This window comes from Bombyx mandarina, chromosome 11 (assembly GCF_030267445.1).
Source record: "Bombyx mandarina strain Sakado chromosome 11, ASM3026744v2".
NCBI lineage: Eukaryota > Metazoa > Arthropoda > Insecta > Lepidoptera > Bombycidae > Bombyx > Bombyx mandarina.
In genome coordinates, this window is record NC_143218.1 from 695346 (window position 1) to 714488 (window position 19143).

General features: G+C 37.4%; 1 protein-coding gene across 6 annotated transcripts in view; it reads left to right on the top strand.

Moving 5' to 3' along the window:
- LOC114250477 (cytotoxic granule associated RNA binding protein TIA1) overlaps nt 1–18787 on the top strand; it is a 137613-nt gene extending 118826 nt beyond the window's left edge. For all 6 annotated transcript variants that reach the window (XM_028184365.2, XM_028184367.2, XM_028184364.2 and 3 more), the window contains 5 exons: nt 555–735; nt 846–975; nt 2146–2321; nt 3293–3425; nt 4664–18787. In XM_028184365.2, coding sequence (XP_028040166.1) covers nt 555–735; nt 846–975; nt 2146–2321; nt 3293–3425; nt 4664–4705 — 662 coding nt within the window. In that variant the 3' untranslated portion in view covers nt 4706–18787. The remainder of the gene's footprint in view (nt 1–554; nt 736–845; nt 976–2145; nt 2322–3292; nt 3426–4663) is intronic.
- Nucleotides 18788–19143: the final 356 nt, after the last annotated feature.

Genomic DNA, 19143 nt, shown 5'->3' on the forward strand with positions numbered 1-19143 from the left:
GACGGAGCCTTCGAGGCGAATCGAAGGCTCTGAAATGTCGGCCGTCTCAGTATGGCAGCCCGTCAGGCCGCCCTGACGATGCCGCTGGTGTCCTGGAATACCCCGCTGGACCAGAACTAGCCTGCCGGGTCAACATTCAAGTCCCAGTTACCCCGCGTGTGCCCTAGACGCCGACACCTCGTAGAGGTTCGGCCCCCACCCGAATGGTTGGAACACGATGGAACTTTGGCCTTATTGACAGACCAGAACTTAGTGAACCAAGAACGACTCAGCGCTAGCCAACTCACGCATCAGACGTTCACGACACGAATCATGCCGTAACATACACCGTTCATTATTGTGCATGATGTGTGTGTAATAAATGTTTATATGTTATTAATTGATGCGGTGTGACCTACTATTTGCATTGTTCGATATGGTTGGTCGGCAGTGATGGATTTACGCCTAGGCCCGTGAGCTTCGTGAGAATTTGTGTAAAGAATTGTTCGTCAAAGTGTCTGATATCTAGAAAGTTCCATTGAAAAAGCGAATAACCCATAAATGCTCCCTTCCAGTGAACTCCAAGCCTCTGACTTTCGACGAGGTCTACAATCAGAGCTCCGCCAGCAATTGCACAGTGTACTGTGGAGGTCTGACCACCGGCCTCACCGAAGAACTCATGCAGAAGACCTTCCAGCCATTCGGAACTATTCAGGAGATCAGAGTCTTCAAGGACAAAGGATATGCTTTCATCAGGTATTGATTTATCTTCAAATCTCAATAGTATAACGGCCTTCCCACACCATAAACAGAAAAATCTGCACAATATTCTTCAGTGAAAACTTATCAGTTACAATTCTCCTCAGATTCTCGACAAAGGAAAGTGCCACCCACGCAATCGTTGCTGTCCACAACACGGATATCAACGGTCAACCAGTCAAATGCTCTTGGGGCAAGGAGTCTGGTGACCCTAACAACTCGCAGGCTCAAGGACAGGTACGCTAAATTTAATATCCTTCGAAGCTCAGTAAAGTTGAGGATAATCAACCAACGGCTCAGATGTGGCGTTCCAGATATCTATGAGCATCCGTGATCAGTCACCGCCAAGATAACCGTATTCTCGTCTATCTATTTAGGTAACAAAATATAGACTATACCTTCCCGGAAATCTTTTCCAAATTCCATGTAGCGATGCTTTGAAGATATAGAGACCGAAACAGAATTTACGTCCACCGTCAGCATGCTTAATAATAGTAGTCAGTAGTTTTGTAACCACGTTCCACCTTACTGAAGACCAAGCGTGAACTGGCCAAGGTTTGTTCGAACATGACTTCTTTAAACCAGGCTTAAAGTCCTCAGCGATTGGTCATGATTCGGTTGTACCTGATAACATAATATAGCCCGCGTTCCAATTCCTGAGTACCTCGCCGGTTCTTCTTAGCGGGTAGCTATTTCGATCCTGTAGTACAGTAATTCGCAAAGCACCGGCCCTCAATATGTTAGGTCTTCTTCGGAGGCACTCGGGCGTCTGTCTGCAAATCCACCACTTCTGGCCGAGCTCGTGCTCGCGCATCGATTCTGGTGAAGATAGAAAGTTCACCGGCCAATACTAAGCCTTTCTACCAAAAAATAATACTTTAGGTCACTTTTTTTTATTGCTTAGATTGGTGGACGAGCTCACAGCCCACCTGGTGCTAAGTGGTTACTGGAACCCGTAGACATCTACAACGTAAATGCGCCACCCACCTTGAGATATAAGTTGTAAGGTCTCAAGTATAGTTAGAACGGCTGCCCAACCCTTCAAACCGAAACGCATTACTGCTTCACGGCAGAAATAGGCAGGATGGTGGTCCTACTCGTGCGGACTCACAAGAGATCCTATCACCAGTTTTGTGCGACGCTCACTCGAAAAGTGTTCATGTTACATTAATTTTGAGGTGATTCGTTATATAAATTTATTGCTTTTTTCGAGATATCGACAAAGAGAAGATAGTCCACCGAGCTGGTGAGATTGCTCGGTAGATCACCAGTCTGAATGTTATTGTTTGGAACTTGTATATATCCAATCTTGAAATCAAATCAAATATCTTGTATTGCGTTTTAGCTACGTAAACTAAATTGTCTTTCGATGTGTAATTAATGGTTCGTGTTTGGTGTGGATTCTAGCTGGGCGGCACAGCTTACAGTCCGTTCGGGACAGCTTACACCGCTAGCGGGGTGCCCCCTGCTTCATACTGGTACAACACGTACCCTCAGCAGATCGGTGGCTTCCTGCAGGGCGTCCAAGGCGTGCAGGGGTACACTTACGCTGGACAGTTTGGATATCAACAGCAGTACATGGGGTGAGTAGGAAACTGCAGTCTAGTTTTAATGGTAACAGGAAACTTGGATGTATCAATTGTGTTATGGATCCAAATTGTATTTTTTTTTATTTGAGTTCAGTACGTATTTCATTAGAACAAGTATTTTTCTTCTTCTTCTCCATCGCTTCCTCATTACTGTGGATCTTGACTCCGTCTCAGCTTGTCGACTGCCAGCCTTCATCGGTTCCGGTCAGTTACCTGGTGTAGTGCAGGACTAAGTGGTCCGTTGGTTTGCTCGGAGACATGGTCGGACCAATGTTTGGGGCTCCAGCCTTTAGGACGTTTTCCTTCTACTTTTCCAGCGACCATCAGACGTTCCAAGTTATCTACACCTCTGCAGGCAACGTGGCCAAAGTAGTGGTTCATTACTGCTGGTAGCAGGGTGCAGCTAACCTCTATTTTCAATGCCTCCTCCTTGCGTCGATAATCCTCAATGCTGAGGGTCGTGGCCTCTAACAACTTTCCTTTATTATCTTGCGCCATTCCTGCCTATACTCGGCTGTGTGGATAGCAACGTGGGCTGAAGTATTGAGAGTGGAGCGTATCTGGTCGAGTAGCGCATTTTACTTCTGCCTCTGGGTCTTCTTTTTTTTTATTACCTGTAGGAAGACGAGCATACAGCCCACCCAGTGAGTGGTTACCGTTGCCCATAGACTTCAGCAATACCAGGTGCAGAGCCATGCCGCTGCCTACCACATACCTTCTTCCGCATACCTAGCCTGCTACCAGCAGCTTTTCCAAATTGTCACCTCTCTTTCTGGCGGTGTGTCCAAAGAACTCAAAACTCCTCCGCGCGCATATAATACTGAGGCGCATCGGAATCTTGAGCTCGGTAAGAATGGTAATTTTCAATGCTGTCCAGCCTCAAAGGATTGTTTGAATTGAATTGAAATATATCCTTGGGGAGCAACATTTAACCACATGCACTTAAATGAAACGTGTTCTACCAGGATGGGTGGAGTCCAGATCCCGTGGGCGCTGGGCGGTGGCGTGGGCGGGGTGGGTGGCGTCGGCGGCGTGGCTGCCATGTCGCAGCCGCCGCAGGTGCTCCACTACCCCGTGCAGCACTTCCAAGTTCAGCCCGTAAGTAATAAAGATTTTTCATATCTGATTCTGTTTTGACAATTTCGCGCACGGAGCAGTCTTATGTTTAACATAGCTAATTTTATAAACCTTATTGTTTGATGTACTCTTACAACAATATCGAAGGGTGAAAGGCCATTAGATTTAGGCGACATTTCGCTTAATACGCGACATTTATCATTCTAATTAAAGGTTCATTTTATTTGGTATCAGCATCAACAGCTCGATGTTTTAATTGAACTTTAATTAAGTTTACCCCATTCTAATAGCTGAAGAAGTTTTTTTGTTACGATATTTTTTCCAAATGTTTAAAACTTCAAATTTCTTTCCTGTAGAGTTGCAAAAATGTCGCTTAACTCCAAATAGTCTTTCGCTCCTCGATATTAAGTTTTAATGAGATCTTGACTCTTCGGCGCTTTTTTTTGCCTACGTACTCTAGTAACCTCTAGGAATTATACTAGATTCACCGAGCGAATAGGCAAGCTAAAACTAGTCCTAACAAGAGCAGTGCTTTGCTGAATCTACCACCGGATCGGAAACGTGACCCACTGAGAAGATCCGCCGAGAAACTCAATGGGTCTTCCGGCGCATTGTCCATCTGTCGATACCAGAATTGTTTATTGTCGGGCCGAGACATCAAGTGTATTTGTTTTATTGCTTAGGTACGTGAACGAGCATATGACCCATCTGGTTGTGAGTGGTTGCCGGAGTCCATCATCCCACATCAAGAACGTAAATGTCACCACCCACCTTGAGACATGAGTTTTAAGTCTTAGTTTTACAGTATAACGGATGCCCCGTCATTCAAACCGAAACGCACAACTGCTTTACGGCAGAAATAGCAGTGTGGTGGTACCTACCCGTACGTGCTCACAGAATGCCCTACTGCAAGTGGACAAGTTTCAATGGCAACACTCAAAATTTGTCTGCTCCTAACATTCTACCCTCAGGAATCAATCAAAACACTATAAGAACCAGTTAAATCCACCAGTTAGTCCATAACCGTGAACGCTTAAAACGTTTACGGTGGGCAGCGGTTTGACTGTGCCCTGAACATTGCTGACGTCCATGGGCGACATTAACTACTCACCATCAGATGCGAATGGGACCGTATGCTCGTCCACAAAGGGCAATAAAGAAAACCGTAGCTTAAGTTTCTATACAAAAGCGCAGAAAACTTTATTTGATAAATATTGTCTTGTTGCAATACGTACTGAGTCCTGATATGTTATTCACAGATTGGAGAGGACGAATGGCTGGCCCCAAGTCTCCTTGTCTGAGAGCAGCGCCCAGCACCCACCGAGCCTGCCCAATGCTACTACCCAGAGGAATAACCGCCCCATTTCCGAAACGTCTCTTCAAAAACTACTGTCGTATCCTTGAAGCTTAAAGTTTCCCGCGTCTGTGAAGTTCTAGCTTTGTGCTTCTGACTTACCTGTAAGGTTTTTCGTTTGGCAGGCATAGGTGAGTGCGATCGTAATGATTACGGCTACGAGCCAACATTTAACCGGCCCTCAAAGTGGAGGAGTTTGGGGGAAATGTGAGTCATACTTCCTTAATTTTAACCGCCGCTTGCGAATAACGCGTCAAATAATAAAAAGCTACATATATTAGCGTAAGTTAAGTAGGTTTAAGCCGATATTAAACACACGGGCCAATGAAGGTTGCGATTTCGTTTAAGGAAACAGAGAGATGAATCTCTGAGGAGCTCGCTTCTCTGTCGTGTACGCGAGTTGATTTCCCGAGATCTTGGAACGTACCAAACTCGAGCACAAGCATAGCCATAAGTTTAGATGGAATATAAATTTAGATTTTTTGAAAACCTTTAATAGAATGTTAAATGAAGTTTAAGGGGCAACATTTAGGATTGTGAGTGAGAAAGATATTGAAAATAAATAAATAATAATAATGATGATGATGATTAAAAGCAAAACTTTTTTTAACGCGCTACGACTCTAGTCAAATCGGAAGCCACGATACAAACCGACTAGTCATTATGTTTTTCGTAAAGTTCGAAAGCTCTTGAATTACGTTAGTTTATTCATAATAATAATTAAGGGCCTTTTCAATGCCAAATACAGAGAAAGTAAAATTGATTAAACTGATACTGTTACGAGAAAGAAGGTTGTGTCTTAAATAATAACAAAAAAAAATAAGATACGTGAAAAACGAAAAAAAAAACTTCGAAAATATTAATTTATAAAAAAAAAAAAGAATAAGTCACACAGAAACTTAGCGAAAATAGATTTATTTATTGTATAGGTAATCTTAAAGTTAAGGGAAAGAAAAAAATATTTATTAATATTCGTAATCTTAAGGGGCATTTAATCATTTTACTGTAGATTTGTAGAACCAGATGAAGAGAGAGTGAATTTTTTTCTCTATTTCCAAAGATAAATACGATAAAACTCGTGACGACACGATACCATTTCATTTTGTGGCTCGTTTTCTATTATTAGTATTTTTTTTGATGAAATTAAACAGGCTCACTACAAATATAATAATATCTAATATGTTTCCAAAGAATAAATACGAGTTTGGTCATTTATTGGAAACTTATCTGGACGTATTGTGGGAAGACGCTAAAGAAATATGAGAGACATCATTCTCGTTGAGTATTTATAACGGACGTAGAGGAGAAAGTGTAGCGCCCGGAACGAAATAACGTGTCGTGAATTTAACTTCAAAATGCGGGTATGGAATGAGCTGACGAAACGCACAAATTCTGTTACGTGTGTCAGCCTCGGCTTCACTATCGTTCATCGAAACGCTACGCCGACCTTGTTTAAATATGTGGTATATTGTAGAAAGAAAAAAAAAAACGTAGAATCATCTTTTTTGATATCTTTTTGACAGCGCACGTGTCTGTCCACGGCGCCTATTGATAATATAATATTTTATAAAAGATGTATTTTATACATTATATTCAATGTTATCGGATGTTTCGGTACTATCCGTCATTTTATGTCGTCATAATACATTAAAATAGCAGGCGGATTTAGGCGTGTACAATGTTTTTTATTTACATAAAAATACATGTAGCAAATACACGTACTAGTTCGTTACTGCAGCGCTCCGGACGTGCGTTCAAGGGCGCGTCCAAGCATCAACTGATCGCAATCGACAAAATGGCGGATATACTGATGCATCTATATCTTTTGACTGTCTTTTATTTTATCCATTCTGCTTTCGTTTCGCGTAGATGAAAACTCGATAAAACATATCGCTAGTTATTATTAATAAGGTAATATTATTATTATATATGTATTATAATATATTGGAAGTAGACGTAAATATTTTTTTTCCGGTTCAAAAATACGAATCACATTGTCAATTTGGGAGATATGGTCAATGAACGTGAATTGAAACCAAGGTATATTTTGTATTGTGCCATGACGGAAACTGTCGGAACGACATTGGCTATTGTGTGCCATAAAAAAAAAATTCGAGTAAATTAATTCAATTAAAAAACTCGTTCACGTAAACGACGCGTTCTCTCGCGGCTCGAATGAAAACTAAAAATAATTGAATTGAGTTTTTTAATTGAATCCCCTGAGTGTGCGTTTAAAAATGCTTATACAATACAAATTGTATCTTTAAATCGACGTCGAGGTACGATCTCTTTGAAACATAAATATATCAGATATTTGAATTCATAAAAATAATATTGACGAAATACATAATAATATTTAGATAGACAAATTTAGATGTATAGTTGTCGAATAACGCTAGAGTTTTAGGTGAGAAAATCATTAATGCCTATATCTGCTTGAATAATGTAAACATTAAACATTATTGGATTAGTAGTTTATATAAGCGAAAATTTCTAATTTAAGATCGAGTGTTTTCCTTCCTCTTAATTGTATTTTTATCTCAAAATAAATGTGCGCGTCGAGTTTGGCATCCCGGAAATAATATCAAACGAAAATTAATTATCATAAACATGTAAAGAAAAGCAATCGGTGATATATTTTCAAGGATAAAACATACGTTGTCTTTCAATAAAAAGGCAGGGTCGTCATAAAATCGAATTTTTTTAAAATTCATAGAATTCCACATTACACATTTGAATTGTTTAGATACGCAACGAATGTATCCTACAAATTATAAAATTATTTCAACGTAATTTTAAAGATAAATAATAATTTGAATACAGAGAGCGATTCATCATCATTCAATTCATCATTCAATTCATCATCCCCCTGAGTCAGGGGGCTTTGTAAGTTCAGCTTTCAAAGTTTTTTTTTTTTTGGTTAAGTATGTGGACGAGCTCACGGCCCACCTGGTTTTAAATGGAGCCCATAGACAACTACATCGTAAATGCCGTCACCCACCTTGAGAATTGACTTCCATGTCTCAGTTTTTACAGTACAACGACTTACTCGCTCTACAAACCGAATCGCATTACTGCTTCACGGCAGAAATAGGCAGGGTGGGGGTGCCTACCCGTGCGGACTCAGAAGACGTCCTAACACCAATAATAGCATTGGCATTTATCAAAATTATGACATCTCCCACTTTGTTTCTTAAAAGTTACTCTACAGGGCCGGATTTAGGGGAGGGAAACTAAGGCGAAAGCTCCGAAGCCTCCACAAACGGAGGGCTCCCACAATAGAGACTTTAGAAAAAAATCTTTCAAATTCCGACAAGTAAACACTGGTAAACATCTTCTCCTTCTCCTTCGATATTCTCTTTTCGCTGTTTTACTTAACGCTAACACTAAAATTTACTGGTGGTAGGACGTTTTGGGAGTCCGCACGCGTAGGTACCACCACCCTGCCTATTTCTGCCGTGAAGCAGTAATGCGTTTCGGTTTGAAGGGTGGGGCAGCCGTTGTAATTATACTGAGACCTTAGAACTTACATCTCAAGGTAGGAGGCGCATTTACGTTGTAGATGTCTATGGGCTCCAGTAACCACTTAACAGCAATAAAAACGCAATAAAAAAATAAATAAATAAAACATCAGGTAGGTTGTCAGCTCTTTTACTAACCTAAGCAATAAAAAATAAATTCAGATAATTCTTGTCTCCGATTATATTTATGTACGTTTGATAAATACTAAGAGAATCTACATGGTTTCACATTAAATTATTTATTGGAAAACTCGACTGAAAAAAGTCGTTCTTTTTATTTGGAAAATAATTTGGGGCCATAGGGCCTTCGTTCCTCTGTTGCTACGAGGCCTCCAGACCTCTAAATGCGGCCCTGCCACTCTATAGTACGCAGCACTAATATTACCAGCCTGAATTCGGTTCTGATAAAGAAGGATCCAGAACTAATCATATCGCACGTAGCTCCTTCATCGAAATTCGAGAACAGATAAAAATACGATTAAAAAAAGTCTGTCGATCACATTACTGCCTTCACCTTGCTATAAAACTCCTTCAGAGTCTAAGAACATTAGTTAAGATTGTATATTAATAATAATAAAATGAATACATATTGCTTCGCTATCTTGTAGGTTAACATCCGAAATGGATTTAGCTAGGCGAAAAATATAATATATACATAATAATATATATATATATATATTAAAAAAAAAAAACAAAAATTAAAAATATTAATCGTTTAGATAGGCTATTGAAATTTTCCGTTTTTCGTGAAACATTTTTTCTTTTTTTTTTTAAATTAGTTTTCGTAACGATTTCCTTTTTATGAACTTTTTTCAATTGAATAAACATCCAAAATTGTATATATATAATTTAAGTCCCAACTTATAACACCAATGTTTTTTATATACCAAAAAAAAAATGATATATTTAAGGATCGCGACGTGAATTTAAAGTAATTTCTTTGATCCGAATTCGCGATGTGGCACTGCTTCGACTAACTCAGGATTAACTCTATGTTATATTTGTGCAAAATTAAATATGTTAATGACAATAATGTGATTTGTTTCGTCTTAAGGCGAAGATAAACCATTTTAAGAATATATTTTTATCTAGAATCTTTACAGGACAAGAATGTTCGTATAAATTTTGCGACACTATACCAACGGGAGCTACTAAATATCTCCGTGAATAAAATATGTTCTCACTTAATACATACATCGAAAAGTGTAAGGATATTTGGTTTAGGCGACATTTATCTTTGCAATTAAAGGTCCGTTTTGAAGTGACAACGTCTTATAATTCGATGGAGCCGGCTGCACGCACGAAAAAACATTACTCATGCGGCGTTACCTCGCTCTGAGGCGTTCCATTTAAGGCTTGATGTGCAAGCGAGAGCGCGCAACGAGCGACAAAGAGGCACAATCGGCCTCCGCGTTCGGCAGGGTTCGACATCTGTCTCTTTCCTACTTGAGTGAGAGATGCATCCTCGTGGACAGCTGCTATACAAAAATGAAACCATTCCATCAATGTTTTCTTATGACGTTGTCACGTTCAACTATCGTCAGTAAACCGACTTTACAGACAACCGTTTTTTTTTTTTAATTGAACTTAAATTAAGTTTACTTCATTCAAATAACTGAAAAAGTTTTTTTAATTATGGTATTTTTCCAAAATTTTACGTTTAAATGGCCCTCCTGTAAAGTTGCAAAAATGCCGCTTAAATCAAACACCCTTCACCCCTCGATATAATAGAGTACCCGACGACAAACAACGCACTTCGACCTTCGAGAAAGAGACAATCGGCTCATTCCGGCTTCGTATAGCGCTGTCGTATAGCTCTGTCACACAAATCACTAACTAAAGTCCGATATTTGTTAGGATCGCGATTTATTGAACTTGAATGACGATTGAGATCCATCATCTAAGTAAAGAAAAGTGATTTGAAGTCACACACTTAGCTTGACGATATTATAATTCGCGTCGATCGCAGGCCAAGCAATTATGAAGGGTCAATAATTATTTCAAATTCACGTCCGACATTGATCGTAGTCATCCTCTCGATTCTACATTAACTCGATGCCTTATGTATCTTATATGACCTGTGTATCTCATGTTTCGTAGTGAATGCGTCACAGAATATAAAGAATGGTATTGCAATGATTGGTAATGTGTATTAGAGACAATAGTCATTATATTACAAATTTGAGAAGCACCACGATTTTACGTTAAACTGTCTTTTTAAAATTACAGCGAATGCGAAGTTCGTGAACCCACGTATGACGTCATTTGTTAGGTCACGTTCGCACTAGAATGTTGAATAATTAAAACAGAAACGTGGTTGGGTTATTTAAAATATTTTTAGTTGTAAATATTTCATGGCATTCATTGTGGAGCATTTCCAGAGGGCACCTTTTCTTACCTATTATTCCTACTTACTCTATTTTTCCTACCTATGCTGATAGCCTTGAGAGACTATATCAGGTTTACCTTAGCATGCAGATGAGCTCTCGGGGCTCAAACCGGTGGTGTTGCCAACACTGGCCCTAGCAAGAGCAGTCCTTTCAGAATCTATCATAGGAACATCTAGCTGCAGCTAAGCTGCGATAAAACAATAAACGCAAGATTAAATCATTATCCAGATAAACCTTTGGAATCCTTTGCAATACCATTCTCAATATGAAAAGTGCCAAACGTATTGTTTTTTTGTTATAACAGAATCGAAAATCCATTCTCCCCCTACTTAAAATTGATAACACCAATTTCTCAGACTTATTTAAAAAAAAATTGTATCCTTAAAGGACGATTCTAAATTGAACTTCTTCGAGCTCTGTATGCGTTTGAAATATCTAGAGTGAAAAAAAATCAACGTTCCCAAGTTTGGAATTTAATTAGAAAGTTCTAGATGTTTCTAGAATCAAGAAGAATCTGTTTTTTACTTCTTAAATGACCCCGAGTGACGATACCGGGAGATTTCTGTCACTCCACGTGTCAGTCTGTGTTTTTTATGTCTGGCAAATAATAATAAAATACAGAGCTCTGAAGAATGTAGGTATTAGACGTGATTAGATAATACTCTGTGTTCTTTTGTTCTTATGTGTTGAGGCTCCTTGGAATGCACATGTCTATTTCAAAAATAACTTAAATGACAGCTGTCAGGTTAGACAGCTGTCAATCAAACGGGCATTCTCGAGGTTAGCACGTCGCGATGAAATATCCTTCAACAAACGTGGTTTGAAAAGGGTTTTTTGTTGTGCCCCCCACCATTGTCTATGACTTTAGCCACTCTATATAATTTTAGGCCAAATCAAACAGAAATGTGCAGGATTTCGTCGATATGTGTATTCCATTGAATCTCTTGTAGTAATTTCATATTTCGTCTTAGAGTATGCTAGATTTTTTTGTTGTTTCGTAGTTCGGATTGTACAATGACGGTCGCGTGCTTGAATAAATACCGCGTTATATCACCTTGAAAAAAAAAACTTTTAAAGAATATGACCATCGTGATAGTGAAAAACGTGATAATATTTTTTGAAATATATAAAAATCGATGTACGGATATTTTAGTCCCCATTTTAGTTTTTTTTTCTTTCTTTCTTATTTCTTTCGTCTCTTTCTGATTGGAGTCGGTTGTTTTTAAATTTCATAAACGAATCCACGGCACACATTGGTGTTGTTATAAAAGGCAATAACCATGTATAAGGAATATCTTTGTGTCTGCTGATAAAATCGATGACGATGACTGTCCATAAATTAATTAATTTACAATAAAGATCGTTCTAAAGATTATTTAATTCAAAATTAAAATCACTCCCAAAATGATAAAAATTATTCGAATTAGTACTAATGTAAATGGCCGGACCAAAATCATGATTGAAAAAAATTCTGCCAGTAATCATACCTACAAGATCTAGTGATTACTATAAATACTATTAATTAACTGATTCTTGCCACGATTTTTAGTTTTAATGTGTTCCCGATATTTGGGACGTGTTTCGCGCGCCACAGTCGCGGGCAAACTGCGGATCTGAGGATGTAAGGAGCAGACAAATCTGACTACCCTCTTCCTACTGACTGGAACTCGATGACTCGACCCAACAATTTAGATTTACGGTATTAGTTTTTTTTTTTTTGAGAAAACTTTGAGAGTCTGGTTTTTAGACTAAAACTAATATCGGATTCGATTCACTTGATAATTCGAAGCAATGACAATACGAATCAATTAAATCATAGTGTCTATAATGACAAGTTTTTTTTTTAAAAACAAATTTCAACATTTAGCGTTTGGCATATTTCACTTGGTGACTTCAAAACCAGGTTTCGAGATTATGACTTGTCCGAAGATGCTATAAGTTTGGATCACTGAGTAATGACGTCGTAATGTGACAAATTATTTTGACAAATAAAGCGAATTTTCAAGTCGATTTATCTGTTGCAATATATATGTAATAAAATTATTGAAAACTAAAAGCACAAAATGCCTCAATCGCTTTCTTTGCTCGGACAATGGGATATTTGACGTGTTAATATTTTGACATGTGTCACATCTGTCAAAAATAAAACTTAATTGAAAAACATAACCGGCTCCAATCGATTAGTAGGTTTTTCGATGTCTGTCTGTTCGTGATTAAATGTTTAGATTTTCTTTTATTAGTGGATATTGTATTGTATAGTTTTTCATTTGTGAACAACAATGCGATGTGGTCTATAATTATATTATAGAGTTCATTAAATAGTTACTGAATCTGCGTTGAACACCACCCGTTCCCTGAAAGCTGAACACGGAACTTTTAAAGCTATAAATTGACAGCGTTATTATTATTAACAGGCGGAGGAGTCATCGGCCCACCCGGCAGTGAATGCTTAGCGTCACCGCTAAAATATGTTCTTTTTGACGTGATAACGTCTTATTAATCGATGTACACCGGCCGCACGCATGAAAAAGTGTCACGTTCTGCCTAAGCGTGCAAGCGAGAGCGCGAAACAAGCGTTAGCTTGTGACACATTTCTCTCTTCTCGCGTGACGTCACTTTTTGACGACAATTTTTTTTTCTTGTTAATAACTGGAATCGTCATATACCCTGCATCGTAAATGCGATCCTGTGTCTAAAGTATTGAGGTATATTTTTAATTATATTCCCCTTTGTACCTACTTATTTAAATGCAGACGTCTTCGCGGCTCTGTGTACAGCGTGGTTAATGCCTATAACACGGCAGCGACATTACTATTACGAGGCAATTTCATTCGATTCAACTTCGAATGCCTATCCACTAACTAAAATGGCGTCGATATTTCGAAAATAAGATAAAATCGCTTTTAAAGATTGCCTTTTTTTTCCTTCGAAATACCCGCGCAGTGAGTTGAATTAAATTCATATTCAATCATCGCATTGCAAACGGTGACGGAAGTCGAGATGGTGGTGTGCCCGCAATGGAAAACGTACAACAATATTTAATACAACAACAAACAAGTGTTTTATGTGCCACAGGACGCATGTCGTATTGGTGTCCACAATATCGTGTAAACAATGTAACGTCAGCAATAATTAATACGCAATAGTCGTGTGGTGTGTCTTTATTTTACGTACTGCTAGTTCGGAGTTTTTGAATCATTTTTTTGTTTTCTACCCGCGGAGTTAATTTTTTGTCAAACATCTCCATGGTGAGCTTTTAGAATGGTAAAATGAGACATGAAGGTGATTGTTTTGTTTATTAAGCATTTTATTGTGGAATATGGTGGATTACGTGACAATGACGGTAGTTTGATATTCGAAGTTGAATGTTACTACAGTCGCAAAGCATTTAAGTCCTTTTGCTTGACTAGCATAATATAAAGCCGGGTAGGCACTCACGTAAACATCTAAGAAGTTAGACTTCGTTGACGCAATTGAATTGTTCACGAACTTTTACAAAATCCATTCGTCGCAATACAATTTTACTCATAAAAATCTTTATACACTGTTCTAACAATATAATCATTTGTGATGTTCATTTTGAATCGTTTCCCTAAGCGCGCCGGAAAAAAAATGTAGTTCAGTTAATGACCGGACATTTTTCAAGGACAATCTATCGAATAAATAAACTATAGTTAAAGTTAATATTTGACTTGGATTCGTAAGCTACCAAAATTCACATGAACACATGTTAGACCAATCTGTATACATTCTAGAAAATTCAACGCAATCTTTCCTGTCGTTTCGGAGTATATAGGGAACATACACAGACACTCATCAACTTTTGAAGTGATAACTGCTTGTGGGAGGGTAGATCGCTTCGTTACGTAACGCGTTACGGCGTCAGTCTGTCTGGCTTCTCTTTCTCTCTCGCTCACGGTAGCGATGAGAGAAAGAGAAGATGAAAACGGATGTAACTCCTAACGATTTATATACCTTGATCAATTTATATTACAATTTTCTTAACATTACCATATTAATATAGCATAACATACCATATAAAGCTTAACTAATAACCTAAGCTTCTCTCAAGTTAAACAATTTCAATATTAAATAGTTCAACTTAGATTATTTTAAGTTATCACTTCTGTCGGGCGTCCCGATACGCACTTTTTTTTTTATATACACAGTAGATGTTATAATAACCGGCAAACTTCTTGAGCATTTGTCGACGTAGTGGGGGTAAGTTTGCGCATGGTACACTCACGTGCAAAAACATTACTTACTCTGCGTCGTAATGCTATTAAATTATTAAAATCAACATATGTATTTATTTATATATTTATTAGAACATCAACAAAACATATAGGTTAATAATTGTAATAATTTAATCTTGGGGTAAAATAGATATTCCTTCTATTAAGTCAAAACTAGAGCTGTTGCCAGATCTTGGTTCAGTTGAAGCGAAGCTGGTATTTGTAATTTTTTTTTTCGTTATCATAATCTTGACCATCATCATCACTATTTTTATCACCCGAGTTGCTATCATCGTGATGAGTCGACATAGGGATCATCGGTGTAGTTTACAACTCGGTCGGTTCGGTCTACTTTTTTGTCTATAATGAATTATTTTTTTGAAGATATTCGATTCGTAGTAATCGAATGTAACTTTTTTCAATTACCAGCTTCCGATTATTTTCTGTTTTTTTCCATCTGAAGGCTAGCTCTTTCATAATTCGTCGTAAACTTCATACCGAGCCATTAAAATTTATATCTTCTTTAAATTTTTCGAAGCCTTTCTACGGTACGGAGTTTCGCTGCTTGTTATGTAGTTATTATGATTACATCTTTTTATTACAGATTGAACGAAACTATCCATTCCGGTAACTTTCTTCTTCCCTGATCTTTTCTTACCCGGAGTCCGAAACACGGCGAGCAAGCCAGAGCCTTTAGCTTCGTTAATAATGCACCTAACAGTACTCACTAATGTTTTTATTGCTTCCGAAGTCTGTTTTAATTTTTCCATATCATTCTTCCCATGTTTTATAAAGAAGCAATATACGTCGTACACAAATTTTCTACCCTTTCTTTTAAGTACTACACCAGTTTGTCACGGCATAGTGTATGTTTTATAAAAAATCAACAAACACTCAACAAATAGCAATGGCAACAAAGTCCACAAGTAATTATAACAAATAACTTAACGATTAATAACGATAGACTTTCCACTGTACGCAAGCGTACTTTTGGGAGCAAGCGGAATGAGGGCGCAGTGCGGGACGCAGGGTTCGACTGATCTACCAATAACGCGCTCGATACGATTTCCCCTGCCGTCGCGCCTCACCCTCACCACCAAAGTGATCTAAAATTCGGTTCTGCGCAGTCAAGGTCATTTGCTCACGAAGTTTGCCGATTACTATACCAGCTCGTTCAAGGGAAAGTGCCGATTTGCGGAGCGGTTGTGCTGGTAATAAACAATTCGTGAGCATGACAAAAGCATCAATGAAGATGAACGTCGTGTGAACAAGAACCAAAGAGTTAATAACCTTTGAATTTAAACTAACCAAAACCATTCTTATATGTTATTTTACGTCCTGAATGGACCGGCTCATTTCTGTCATTAGCTCGTAAAGAGAATTAGTAGCATTCGATTAATATGCCCAAGGAGAAGTTTGACAATTGCTTCGCTCAATCTTTTGAACGGAAACTTAATTAGGCAGGTTTGCGTTCAAAATGGGTGCTATGAGTGACATGTATCTTTAAATTTAACTTAAAACTAATTAGGGGTTGCGGCGTGTAAATTTAAGATCGTTACTATAACTGTTTGCTTTTGTAGATAACTTTCGGAACGCTGTGTCTAGTTGTTGAGCTGACTGAAGTGTACTAAGTTTTATAATAGTAATAAATGACTGGGAACAAATTACTCACGATCATACAGCTTCAATTAAAATTTCCTCTATTATAGGTACCAGAAACCATCATACATACTTATAAACGCATAAATGAGTCGTCTTTTATCAAAGGCGGCAATCTGTACATTTGGACAAATTTTTTTTATTGATATGTCAATACAGATTTATTTGAATATAATCGTCTCCTTCAAAGAATACGGTTCAAAACCTGCATTAAATAAAGGTTAATAGTTAACCTGTTATTTATCTAAGATGTCGTTCCGAAGAGTTTTGTGACTGCCAATGGAATACAAAGTCAATAATTCGTTTTTCTGATTTACCAATCATTGTCCAAAAGTCAGATTGCCGCCTTTGATAATAGTCGACTCAAATATAGACATATATAGATAATGGACGCTCAAACAAAGAGCAAATTAGCCTGATTATCATACAAAAGTTTGCCCGATGTGGGAATCGAACTTACGACCCTCAGCGCAACAGTTAGAGTCGCTAACTCACCACCGAGTCAGTCATCAAAGTTTCATTGTTTTATAAGTTCAAGTTCATTGTTTTATGTCGAAAGTGAGTGCTCTGAGGAATTTTTTGAGATAATACCATCATCACGTTTTTACCATTGCACCGCCCACCACCGGAGTAGAGTTCATCCATACTACCTGGAGACACTGTGTTCATCCACAGTGCGCTTCCAGAGATATTTTTTGCTACGTACCATCCCGCTTTGGAATGAGCTCCCCTCCACGGTGTTTCCCGAGCTCTATGACATATCCTTCTCCTAACGCTGAAGTCCGTGGGCGACGGTAACCACTCACCATCAGGTTGGCCGTATGCTCGTCTGCCTACACGGGCAATAAAAAAAAACCATAAAAACGAAATTTCTTGATTTTAATACGACTTTTTTCAATTAAATTTACGTATTTCAATACAAGCCTTTCGAACTAGAATCAGGCATAGAATCCTCTACTTTTGACAAGTTGATCTTTAAGTCGGCTAAATTTAACTCAAGCTAATAGAACGTGTAGTAAGTTTCACGATTCATAATACGCCATCTGAAGGTTTCACTTTCGTAGTGTTGCAAAAATTATAATCAAATTCATCAATGCAAATCGATTTTAAATTTACGCGATCCAACCCTAGGTCTTGATCTAGAAAAAAAAAACGTATTGAATCTTTTTTCATTCTTACGAATATTATATTTATATTTTCTACCGTCCATAATGTTGTGTTGTATTAATTAGTTCGAAGCGAAAAAATCCTCTAAGCGCGTCTCAGCCCCATTCAAATTCAATGTTATGTTACGAAACAAACTTTAAAGACCAGAACTTTAAAGAATTTCAAACGCGCGAGATTAAACCGTAAAACTAATTTTAATTAAAAGAACGCGTCAGTGATTTTTAACCTAAAATCGTATACGTAGTTAAAAGTAAATTTACGGTTTAATCTCGCATTTTAAATAACATTAGTAGAATTTCCGGCGTTTCGTTCGATTTTGTGCTAATAGAACCTTCAAATGTCTATGAGTCGCCTGTGGCCACGAAATCTGTGGGAATCTCGAAGCGTCGGAAATAATTTAATGACAGTAAAAAAAAAAAGCGAAATTAAACCGTAAAATTAGTTCTAATCGCGTCAAATAAAACGCGTGTACCGAAGTGAAATACCTTATCCCGTTTTCTTCATCCTAGTCTGACTACATAAATGTACATACAACTATCTGTATTTATAATATATGTTTTTTTATAGTATGTGTCTTTATATATTTTATTCATAATTTTTTATTCAATAAAACCCCTTTTTATTTATTTATTATTACGAAACAATTTAGTGGAAAACTAGAATTATAAAAAAAAAAGAAGAAAACATAGAATTTTAAGTATTTAAAAGTAAGTCTTTGACTATGTTACGTTATGTTTTTTTTGTTTGTTGCTTTCTTTGTTCGTTATACGAGGTGCGAGGGAGAAAAAAAATTCGTTATGCTCTTGAAGAATGCGGTAGCAAAAAAATTTTATTCGTCAAAATTAAAACTCGAAATCCTTCGTACCTCGATTGTTATTAATTTAAGAACAATGTTACGTTGATAATTCTATCTTTTTCAAAGATTGTATTTATTACTAGGCAGTATATTATTATATTATTATACTATGTAGTTACGCATCTACATATTATTATTGTAAACAAAATAGTTATATGATACCTATGACGTTAGTGTATAAGGAAATAAATAATAAATAAACAATTTTGTGTTTTTTTTAGACGAATCATAGGACTTTTTTAAATCGTCATTTTTAAGAAATAACTGTTACTAACATTTACATGGATTATTATCTGAAATAAAGAATTTAATAATAATAATAATAGGATCTTATCTACTATATGGTTATATGTCTCTAGATGTGCGCCGTCATTGACACTGTCAAGCCTAAGCTAGTGGTGAGCAAGCTTGACATTCACAAGAATCATTCATATCGAGGAGTGGAAGACTAAGTTTTAAGCGACATTTCGCTTAACACGCAACATCTATTTTTGTAATTAAAGACGCATTTTATTTGGTATCAAGTTATTATTCATATATTTAGTTTTTAATGGAAC